Source organism: Pygoscelis adeliae, unplaced genomic scaffold, assembly GCF_000699105.1.
Source record: "Pygoscelis adeliae isolate BGI_AS28 unplaced genomic scaffold, ASM69910v1 Scaffold356, whole genome shotgun sequence".
NCBI lineage: Eukaryota > Metazoa > Chordata > Aves > Sphenisciformes > Spheniscidae > Pygoscelis > Pygoscelis adeliae.
The window spans coordinates 765982-777536 of NW_008824949.1; the positions used below are offsets into that span (position 1 = coordinate 765982).

An 11555-nucleotide genomic window follows, 5' to 3' on the forward strand; every position below is an offset into this window, starting at 1 on the left:
TCTCATCGGGGCTCGGCCGGTCGGGGCGGGATGGGATGGGATGGGATGGGGGGATCCGCAGAAGCCGGCTGCCTGGGATCACAGGGCCGCCGTCTGCACCTGCATCCCCCGGTTCCCAAAGAGGTAGCAGCTGTCGGACGAGGGGGGAGAGGCCATAGGTGCGGGTGGCCCTCATTGATTTCAGTCTTCTCGCTCAGTTTAAGAAGCGAGAGTAAATTACCCGTCACTTCACAAGCGTTCAGGCAGGTGTCTGTGCCCATGCTCTGGATGCTGTTAGCGGCTGCACAGGGCTGTAGGAGCACCGACACCACAGCTTCTGCTTGTGTCGAAAGGCGCGTAAGGGCGGACCTTTAAAAATAACGCGGTGGGTTGGGGAGATGGGGATGCAGGGGCAGGAGTGATTTCAGCTTACTGAGGGGAGCTAAGCTTTTCTATGACGGAGGGAAAACTATGTTATAAATAGCTTCTTTAGGGCTTTTCAATGCCGGCCATTTGACCTTAGTATGGATGTGAATGTAATGGACGATGCCTATTATTTACTAATGCATGAATGGACATGCTTATTCTGCAGTAATTTTGTCTTGTCCTTGTTCAGGTTGGTCTGGTTCCAAACCGAGCTAAAAGATGTTGTTAATAGCCCTGACTAGCTTATTTTTGGAATATCAGAGTTTGTGGAAGCATCTAGTTGCACCAGAATAAATCAATGGATTCCCTTTAAGGTTTTTGGTGGTGTGATCAACAGCAGCGTTCAGTCTCTAGTTACTGCCCAATCCACCGCTGCAGCAGTCTGTCCCCTGACCCCCAGCCTATCAAAGTGGGACCCAGTCCTTTTTCTGTCAGGATCACGAGTTGTAGCTAGAACCTTGTTACGATACCAGTGGGTGTATTTTATACCTCTAAACACATTTCATTAAGTTGTCTTTAATTTCCACCTCTCTCATTTTTCTTTGCAGGCCATGATAAAATCCTACAATGCCATTTTGAGTAGGTGAAGTGAAGGGGGGAAAAGAGGGATAAAAAAATGCCCAAGCAAACAGCAGTGACGATTACTTTGGCGACCCTGCTGGGTGTTGCAGTGGGGGGCCTGGTTTTGTGGAAAGCAACGCAGCGTCGGAAAGGAAAAGCGTGCTGTAGTAGTCGGCAAGAGGAAGCAGTTATAAACTCGGGAGACAAGAAACTGATTAAGGCAGAGGATAAGGAGGTGCTTTCCTTCTTCAGATCTCCCACCTTTTCCTGGGTAGAGAGGACCCTTGGTGCAGACATAGTGATAGTTTCAGAGCAGGAGGAGTGGGATCGTGTTGAGCCTTTGCTGAAGAAGGAGCTGGAGAAGTGGCCAGTGCTTGGAATTGATTGTGAGTGGGTGAGTGATCAAGAAGCGCCTCTCCTCTGGATTGCAAAGGGAAATCATTGAGGGTGGAGTGATTCCTTTGCTTAAATGGATACAACAAGACTGACTATTGAGACTGCCTGTGTGATTATGTGTCATGACAGCAGTGAAGTAGCTGCTAATTTTGATTGTTCTCACACTTAAGTGTGCTGACTGTCAGTTTTTAATTCACTAGTTGTATTTGTTTACTGAACTCCTGTGATAAATTGACTATGCTAAACATAGTGATAATTGTATGGCTAAATATAGCGTTATGTGTTTTGCATAATATCTCTTTAAAGGTGATTTACTAGAAGTAGCTTGGGTTTATGCTATTTTAAAATCCAGCTACGTACTTAAGAAACTATTTCTTAAGAATAATAAATCCAAAAAGGAGGATAATACTGATACGTAGCTGTAACTCACTGGGACTACCAGAAAGCGAAGTTCCTCTTCCGCTTGTACATTTGCCTGTGTGAACTCTCAAAACAGGCTTTGAGTCATTTATAAAGCCTGGCTTTGCCATTGCTTTGGCTGGAAATTTATTCATCCCACAGTCATTAGTATAAGCCACAGCTAACCAATGTGTCTGCCATAAACATTTATGTAGTGGGTAGCTTTGTGCTGGTGTGTAAGAAATGCATCTGACTTCTTCCACCAGCTCAGCTATGAGGGGGAAGGGTGAAAGGGGGAAAGTTTCTCTTGTAGGAATATGGCAAGAAGTAGCTTGGGGACAGTAATACTGTGAAACAGATCACATGATTTGCAGTAAAATTTGAGAGACATGTAACAATACTTGACTGTATAAACTGATAGGTATTTCCTGTCTTCAGTGGCCTCTTTTGCAATTTGTTGCCGCTTCAGTATTGCTAATAATACTGTAACACAGGCTCTGATTTTTGTCTTTATTTCAGGTATCTGTGGAGGGAAAAGCAAATCCTGTATCCCTCCTACAGATGGCTTCTTCCAGTGGCCTTTGCATTCTTGTTCGGTTGCCCAGGCTTGTTGCCGGCGGACAGACTATCCCAAAGACCCTGCTGGACATCATGGCAGATAGTGCTGTGTTGAAAGTTGGGGTAGGATGCTGGGAAGATGCTTGCAAGTTACTTCATGATTATGGTCTTCCAGTCAAAGGGAGCATGGATCTCCGGTATTTAGCCATGAGGCAGCGGTGAGTGTCTGAAGACACAGGCAGCTCTGTTTGAGGCATCATTTGAGTTGGAAATATTTTAAAAGTAATTTGCATATGCTGAATGATACCAGACAGGTAGGTCTGGAGTTCTCAGGGTGGTTTTAGAGCATGGGCATTGACAGCTGCAGCCCAAGAACATGTCGTGCTTCTGTTCTGTGATCTTAATGGAAATGAAATCTTCATGAAGATTTCGTGTGCTAATTGTGCCTGTTAGTCTTCTCATGCAATACCCATATGGACTTTTCTGAGTATCATGCTTTAGCTTGCCAGAAGCTGAAGGCACAGTGACATAACGCAGTGAGAATGATCACCATGTTAACAGATGTTTGAATACACTGTCTAGAAGTATAGGGTAGATGTGCCAGGGGCACGTAAGTGGAACTGTTGAACTACAGGATTTCTTGAAAAATGACTAAAATACACCATCTCTAATTTTCTCTTCCAATAACAATGCTTCCATTAAAAGGTTACAGTTATGATGCCATTTTCTCATCCTTCATTCTTCCTAAAATAAAATGTTTTACTTGGGAATATTCTTCACGTACAGTATAAGTATGCCTGGGTGTGTTGTTAGTGATCTGGGGCATGAATTTGCTGACCTGACAGTGCCTTTTTATCAGTGAGGATGGACTAATTGTCTCTAGTGGCCAGGATTCCTCTGAGTCATTCCTGGTACTCATGCTCCTCATGAATCCCTGCGGCAGGCTGTCCATCACTCTGTGATAGACCTCTTTAGTTCAGAAGTGGGTAGTTCAGAGCCAAACACTTCAGCCTTAAATGTTACCAACTCCCAGCCTTGCCTGTTTTGCGTATTGCGGGCACTGGATAATTACTAAATCTAGAAAGGACATTTTAGTGGTGGGGAGGGAGAGGGCCTATAAAGCTGACAGGCAGCTGTGTGCTGTTTGAGTGGGAGTCATGCACCATGTGCATTGTGTTCTGGCAGGTTCAGGGTATGTGAGGCCATCCAAATTTGCATGGGTGTATAGTTTCATTTTTAATATGTTTGTTTCACCTTCTTTGTTAAACTGAAGGAAGGATCTGCTTCACAACTGCCTTAGCCTTAAGTCTTTAGCTGAAAAGGTCCTGAACTGCCCGCTTGACAAGTCTCCTCATGTGCGTTGCAGCAACTGGGAGGCAGAAGAACTGACACAAGATCAGGTGCGTCTTTCACTTCAACTTAGTGTTTTGGGAGGAAAAGCAACGTTCTTAGTAGAGAAGAGATATTACAATAGGCACATCTGAACTTTCTTCGAGTTTTGCCTCACAACCTTGTGTGTGACTGTGGTCTGAAATTAATTTCAGACTCTGTGCCCACATTTTGCTCCTTTTCCATGAAGATAATTTTCTGTTACTCTTCCTGGATTCTTGACCCTTGTTTTCCTTTAATCCTGAAAGGTCTATAAGGCGAGATCCCTTGAAGAAGTGTTTGTGCACCCAAAACCTTACCTTTTTATTGTTTTCTTTCCTGCAGTCTATAGCAGTCAGTGCGATATAAGAGAGAGACCCTGGAAACCTTGTTCACCATCTTTAGACCATTATGATTTCCCTGATTGCTCACTTTCTTTACAGTCATGCTGCAGATGTCTACAAAATCAGTGACCGGTAGAGGGAGTGACAGGATAAATAACCACACTGAATATTTGTAGACAGTGTATCAAAAGGGAGGGTTTCTTTAGTCAGGGAGGGCTCGGTGGGGCAGGAAGGCGTTTGAGGCCTGGCTGACTGGAATTTTTTTCAGTCCCTTGCCGTTCCTGGGGACACCCATGAGTATTTCAAGTCTGACTGATCCTAAAAATATGGGGTGTGGTGATGTTATGAAAGTGTCACTCAAATGCCAGAACTTTGCATGAACTTCAAAAAGAAATAAATCCAGCTTCTAGCTTTACTGTACCAAGTGTTCAAGACTGATAATGTTTGGGAGTATTTGCTGTTTGTCAGTATCTCAATGTCTACGCTTTTCTGCAGGTTCTCTATGCTGCTAGGGATGCCCAGGTCTCAGTGGCTCTGTTCCTCCATTTGCTGGGGTTTGCCAGCCTCCCTGCTACATCTGAAGGTGAAAATTCTGTTGCTCCTTGGGAAAAAGCACTGGGTAAATGCCGGGGCTTGGTGGATATCCCATTTAGAGGAAGAAGGAGTGGCAGCACAGGAGAGGAGAGGAGTGGAGAGGGACGCTCCCCTCAGAAAACAAAGAATCGGAAGTCTTCAGTGAATAGCCAGCCCTCTGGCGGTCAACAAGTGAGAGATCCTCGGAGGCAGAAGCGAAAGCCTCTGGGTGTGGGATATTCTGCAAGGTAAGTCTATGAGCCCGTTTTACTCCATGCACTGCAGATGGAAAACTTTGAATGATGCCTCATGTTCTACTCATTAAACAAAGTGGATAATATGAGCTAGGAAAGGAAACACGGGACCTAACAGTCATGGGAGCCAGATCCTGTTTCTGTTTTCCCCATTTCCCTCTAGTGGTATTGAAAGTGGGGGCAGCACTTGGATCTGTACTAGGTCATGAGCAGGTTGAGGGATTGTCTTCAGCTTTTGCCCTTCCTTCTCCTATGGAGGCATTAGCTGGAGAGCAGAGTCCCAGCAGGAGGCGGTTGGCTGTCCGGGTGGCATTTACTGCCCAAACAGCTGTGCCCTGTCTTCTCCAGGGAAAAGGTGGCAACTGCATACATAGAGCTTGTCCTGTGAGCAGGATCCGCCTCATGGACTGCTGTTTGTACTGTGCTGCCCCAGGTCACCGTGGCCACAGAGATGTCAGGGTATGGAGCAGAGCTGAAAGCTAAGGTTAGGAGGGGTAAGAGAGGTTACGTGGGGTGTCAGAGGGCACAGGAAGGAACAGTCTGTGGCAGCATCAAAGCACTGCATTTCTGTGTTGGCCTTGCAGGGGTAGCTGTTGCTGGATTCAGGATCCCTGTACCACAGGCGATTTTTGAGGAGCAAATCCTAAATTCTTATGGCCTTTTGCTAATGAAAGTTCAGTTGTTTTTAAATTAAAATGAGCTGGAGAAGTCTCTTTAAGCTCAGTGCAGTGGAAGATGTGGAGAGCTAGTATGTTTGGTTTTGTTCGGGTACCATCTAATAGAATTAATCACATGGATGTAGGAACTAAAATTGTCTGTAATTACCATTTGGAAAGAAAACCGGTCATTTTAGTATTTGTTTTCTTCTTTTCAAGTTCATTGGATTGCAATGAAGACATTCTAATACAGTCAATAATATTGATTTCATTAGCAGTCATTAATAGTATTGTATTGTACACAGCAAGTCCCTTCAGATTTTTTTTTTTTTTTTTTCAGTTGGAGCCTGTGTAATACAAAACAGAAGGACTGCACCTCATGGGAGGATTAAAATTTAAACAAAATTGCATTCCAAGTGAAACTGAGATCTCCCCATGTTTGTTTATTTATTTATTGTTTTTAACTGTGCTTGACTTCATGAGAGATCTGTAGACTCACTGTTTTTCACAGTATCTCCAGCAGTCTGTCTCTGGTCTGTAATAAGACTGGATGTGATTTCAAAAGTCCTTTTCTGCTCTTCCTTTCTTTAAGCCTGTTTAGTTTTAATGTTTATTCATTTAGAGTTGGGAAGGACTCAAACTATCATGGTGATTGAGCTGAACTGCTGATGCTCAGTGGAAGGAGACCCCCCGTATCATTATTGTTTTATTGGTTTTTTTCCCCCCATGGACCTCAGAAGAAAGCCTTTTGTCAGATTACATAGCCTGTGAATCAACCTTTTTAGCTGGTACAGCTCTGCTGAGTACTTATTTATATGATCTTGCTGGAAAGAAGGGAAACTTTTCCACAGTGTATTGTGACATGTCTGTATCCCTGGCCAGTTCCTCCCAAGTGCTCCCTGAGCCCAGCCTGCTCTGCTCTTCAGTTTTGTTTGAAGGAGGTTGGCAGAGTAAAGAAATATCTTCTTCAAAACAGAGCCCTTCCACACACTGCCACAAACCACCAGAGACCACTCAGGCAGGACTTTTCGCCACTGACTAAGGTTAGGTGCCTGTGTTTCAGAGGGCCTCAGCTCAGCTTCAGTGTTCCCATGGACTCAAGTGTTTGGGTTCCCAGTGCTCCAAGAGCTTTTTTGTAGTATTTCTCTTGGATGAATGAAGTAATTGCTCTTCACACTAAGTTTTAGAAAAGTTGTCTTAATAAAACATTAAAATACGGGCTTAGGCAGCTGATCCTTGAAATTGCCTTGCCTGTAAGTTGACACTCTCTTTTAGCTTACTCTTAGCTCATCGTCCTTCTTGACTTCAATTCTCTTTTGTTTTCTAATGTAATTTTTTTTGTAAATGCTGTCATCATTGATGGCATCTCTTGAAAACTGGGATTCAAGAGTTACAATTCTATTGGCAGCAGGAGAGCAAAGATACCTTACAGTCAGTTGGTGAACCCCAGGTAGGTTTTGAGATGTTCTGCTTCCCTTAGCAGCAGCCTGTGCAGTGCTCAGCAGCCTTAAGTGTGTGTTTAGGGGCACTCCTGTGATTTGGAGGAGGCTGCATGAATTGCAGTGTGGAACGCACAGCTATAGAGCTCTGGTTTTTTGGCATGCTATTATAGTTGCTGTAATGCTGCCCGTGTTTCACAGGAAATCTCCACTGTATGACAACTGCTTCCTGCATGCACCGGATGGGCAGCCCCTGTGCACTTGTGATCGCAAGAAGGCTCAGTGGTATCTGGACAAGGGGATTGGAGGTGAGCATACCAGTTCTCCTGTTGGTATTTGAAATACAGCGCTTTTTAATTTTTTTTTGCCTTATTTCTTAGATAACTGGGCATGAATTTTTTGTATCCTTCCTTATTGGAAGTACTGTTGGGGATTCACTAGGATGACTCCTATGTTTTAGCATTGTTATTTTAGCTTTCAAATACAAATTTGTCTTGAATATTCTCTATTTGCCTTTACCCTTTCAGAGCTAGTTAGCACAGACCCATTTGTTGTGAAGCTGCGGTTTGAGCCTTCAGGACGTCCCGAGTCTCAAGTTGATTATTATCTGACAGTCAAAGAAAACCTGTGTGTTGTATGTGGCAAGCGAGAGTCCTATATCCGGTGAGTTTAGTGGGATAGGAGAAAAATGCATCTTTTAAAACAGGACTGAGGTCTACGTCTAGTTTTGCATCCAGAAGCTTGGTTAGCGGCCTGAAACATCATGCTTGTTCACACCCTGGATGGGCTATCACTGTTTGAATGCTCTGTAGTCGTATGTGTCTGGGTAAGTTTGACACTGAGCAGGCCAACCTTCCCTCTTCTTCCAGAGGCAGGAGGTAGCAGTCCTTGGAGAGAACAAAGTGTATGGAACACGTATGTGCTGCAATTTGAATGATGGGGCAGCAGTATGCCAAGACACACTGTTCTGATGACATCCCCTTCTGAAAATAGCTGTACTATTCCTTCCACTACTTAATCCTTATATTTTTGAAAGGTTTAGGTGAGCCTGAAGCCCGTGAGGTCACAAAGGGTGAGACTTTTGTCTTTGCAGCTGCTGCTGTTAGGTGAGAGGTATGCTTCTCATAGTGCATTGCTTTATTTTTTTTTTTTTTACAGTATGAATCACTTTTTTTTTTTTAATTGAAAGCAATGATTTTTGGAAGGGGAAAAAAAAAGAGAAATGCAGAAAACCTGTGGAGAGAAGTACAAATTGAAAGAAGTTGCAGAACCTATTGCTGCACTGAGGGTCCTGACCCTGGTGATCTTTGTTTTCCTGGACTTTTAGTATTAGTTGACCCTTTGTGGGCCAGGAAGAGGAGGAACTGGGGAGTAGCAGCTCCAGGCAAATGTAATGAGCTGCTGATTTGCCTTCCCTAGGAAGAACATTGTTCCTCATGAATACCGAAGACACTTCCCCATCCAGATGAAGGACCACAACTCCCATGATGTGCTCCTACTCTGCACATCCTGCCATGCCATCTCCAATTACTACGACAACCATCTCAAGCAGCAGCTGGCTGAGGAGTTTGGTGCCCCCATCGGCTCTGAGGAAGGCGTGCGTCTGCTGGAGGACCCTCTGCGCAGGCTAGTGCGCTCGGGGGCCCGAGCCCTACTGAATGCGGACAGCCTGCCTGACCCCCGAAGGGCAGAACTTCTGCAAAGCATCAAGGACTTCTTTAACACAGAGGCAGTCACCCCAGAGATGCTCCAGGAAGCAGCTGGTCTGGAAACCAGGTAAAACAAGCCCGTCAGTAGATGTAACATTTTAGTCATTTAGGTTGGCACATAAGTTCAACAAAAAGTTGTCTACACACAGAGCCTTGGGTAAGTATTACTGCAGCAAAATAAAAGAAAATCCAACAGGATTTTCAGGGCTGAGGATCACACATGCTGACTTCCCCCCTCACCAGCTTTTTAATGAAAATAAGACACAAACCCATTGCTTGTCTCCTTGGGATATTGATGTATCTTCCCTAAAATAACGGTGTCAAGGAGTGTCTGAATTTGAGACTACTAGGATTTGATCTGCACAGGAAAATCAAGCCTCTAAAAGCATAACTTTATCGTCTGTATAAGTCTGCAGAGTCTGGATTTATAGTACTTTGATACGTTTAACTAGAAAGCAAGGCTAGGAAGAAGATAACTGTCTGGGCTGTAGCCTAAGGCTCTAAGCAGACAAGCACACTCTGCATTTCTTACCATGTTTTTGCTTACCCTCTTCTCCCCTCAACCCGGCAGTGGTCTGTGAACTGCAGCTCTTGTTTCTTCCCCTCTTTCCTCTTCTCTTCCATCAATCTCCTTCTGTTCTTGCTCTCCACCTTCCCCTCCACTATTTTATGCTTCTTTTGAAGGACAGATCAGGGAGGGAGACTGAAAGACAATCATATCAGAAGTCTCCTATCTTCCTCTTTCTCAAAGCATCCCCAAATACCTTTTCTGAACTAGTATCTGGTCTCTGTTTGCATGAAGTCAGTATTTTCTCCTTGTTATGCTCACTGTTGTTTGTAACGTGCCGATGTTAGAACCTATCCAGGCAGGGAATTCAATGGCAGGATCAGGGCTCTGGAGTGTCATATGGTTCTTGCCTTGAGAAATTTGCAGTCTGTCTCCTGAGGAGCTTGCAATGGACCTTGAGAGCTTTGTTTAGTATTGCTATAAAAGAAGAACACTTTCTCAGTTCAAAGAAACCAGCTTCCCGGTGTAGCTGTGTTCCAGAAAGCAGTCTGGCATTGAAGCAAAGCTTAAAACTCTCCCTCCTGGTTAGCTTACCATGTGTCTGTAATTAAAGTCTGCAGCTGAAAGTATCTTCAGTGTCTTGCTGTTCATTGTAGACAGGTCTAGAGTCTGACAGCGGGCTTGTGTGAAAATAAACTCTGCTTGTGTCCTGGCAGGATCTGCAATGAGAGCTACATGCCACATGGACTGAAGGTGGTGCAGTGTTTTGCTAAAGGAGGCCTGTGCTCGCTTATGCAGTTGGAGAGACGCTGGCGGCAGCATTTCTTGGACAGCATGCAGCCCAAGCACCTCCCAGAGCAATGGTCAGTGGACCATAACCACATGAAGCTGATTCGAAAGTATGGGGAGAATCTTCAGATCGAGCTGTCGTGAGACTAGCTTCCTGGACTCTAGGTAGTGTCTAATGGACATACGTAACTGAAGGTGGAAGGACTGTTTTTATTTCTGTGTCTCCACTAACATCTGGGCCTGGGTTTGCAAACAGGCAGCAGTGGATCTGCCAGATTTGGCATTTTATAGAGTTAAATCCACTGACTTGAATTTTCAAGTGGTTTGGAATTTTTGATCCTTGTCTGTCACTGACTAGTTCAGTGCAAGAGTGACATGCTAAGGGAACTTGTCTTCTCAAAGTTACTATGGAGTCATTTTCTATCCCCTAGGATGGCTGATGCCTCCAGACCATCTTTCTTAACACAGAGCACAATATATGAACACTTCCAGGTTTTCCAACAGATACATCTGCGCCCTTAGCTGCACCTTGGGAGTCTCCTGATAAAAGTCTTTGCTTTCAGTGCAGTTGTACTCATATGAGTTCTTCTCGGAGAATACTCCCTGCAAGAGAGATTTTCCTTGTTTGAAACTGGCAAAGAAACCTTACCTTTTTTTTGCAGATTCTGAGCTGTATCAGCATTGCATATAGGTCTCAGTGAGTTTCCTGGTGGCAGGTGCCTGATGAGAAGCAACACTGACTCTGGCAGTATGGAAGCACCCACGTCAAGTCTTTTCTTAAACAGCTTCCAGCAACACACAGTCTATTAAAAAAAAGTTATTTCCTACTTCCACTTGTTTATCATGAATAGCTCTTGCTGGGTACCTTTTCATATCAGACTGAAATGGGGTCAGGTGTCTTAAAAGGGATGAGAGGAAACAAATTTTATTCAAAGACCAGCATCTTTTAAGAGGTCAGACCACGTGTGGCAGAAAACTGGAAAATCTGGTGTTCTGTTCCTGGATTTGACGTGAGTGATGGTGAGCAGGCCATACTCTCCATGCCTGTTTCCCTGTCTCTAAAATGGGACTAATAATACTTACTTATCTCACAAGGGTGTTGTGAGAAATAATTAATTCATGTTTTTGTAAAATACTTTGAAAATATAAGCTAGTGTGTGCTAATTATTACTGTTGTTTTTTAAAATGTGCTGCTGACTTTCTTAAATATTCATGTTTTTTGCCTGGTGCTAGAACTTAGTTAAATATAACTTTTTAAAAATACATACCCCTTTCTGTGAAATCGCTTTCGATGATTTTGATTGCGTGAGACGAGTGTACTTCTGAATGATGAAGCTGTGCTCAACTTTTATAGGTCTCTGTAAAGAAGTTTCAGTAAAACCCTGAAATGATACTTCATACTACTGTGTATAGCGCAGTTGACCCATATTTTATTATAACATTTGGGCAGAATCGTGGACCTGCTGTGATCGAGCCTGAAAATCTCCCTTATCAGATAATTCAAGAGATTTCACAGGCCAGGGGTGAAAAACCTGTTTGTAGGAGAGACTGACTGAGATAAGTAGGAGCCATGGAGAAATGGTACATGAATGCCAT

General features: G+C 43.9%; 1 protein-coding gene across 2 annotated transcripts; it reads left to right on the forward strand.

The window, feature by feature from the left end:
* Positions 1 to 54: 54 nt before the first annotated feature.
* EXD2 (exonuclease 3'-5' domain containing 2) lies at positions 55 to 11235 on the forward strand. Of its 2 annotated transcripts, XM_009325580.1 has the most exons (9): positions 55 to 123; positions 1219 to 1360; positions 2281 to 2537; positions 3593 to 3719; positions 4527 to 4852; positions 7155 to 7261; positions 7481 to 7616; positions 8373 to 8729; positions 9887 to 11235. In XM_009325580.1, the coding sequence occupies exons 3-9, from the start codon at positions 2323 to 2325 to the stop codon at positions 10101 to 10103; spliced, it is 1485 nt and encodes a 494-aa protein (XP_009323855.1). In that variant the 5' UTR covers positions 55 to 123; positions 1219 to 1360; positions 2281 to 2322; the 3' UTR covers positions 10104 to 11235. The 2 variants fall into 2 exon arrangements, with proteins under 2 accessions (XP_009323855.1, XP_009323854.1); XM_009325579.1 differs by lacking the exon at positions 55 to 123 and having other exon boundaries at positions 966 to 1360.
* The last annotated feature ends 320 nt before the right edge of the window (positions 11236 to 11555 follow it).

Bases quoted from the DNA above. Each gene is read 5' to 3' on its own strand.
- EXD2 (XM_009325579.1), top strand. From the start codon at position 1,022: ATGCCCAAGCAAACAGCAGTGACGATTACTTTGGCGACCCTGCTGGGT. The intron at 4,853-7,154 runs GTAAGTCTATGA...CGTGTTTCACAG, and splicing joins GGTGTGGGATATTCTGCAAG to GAAATCTCCACTGTATGACA. The intron at 8,730-9,886 runs GTAAAACAAGCC...GTGTCCTGGCAG, and splicing joins GCAGCTGGTCTGGAAACCAG to GATCTGCAATGAGAGCTACA.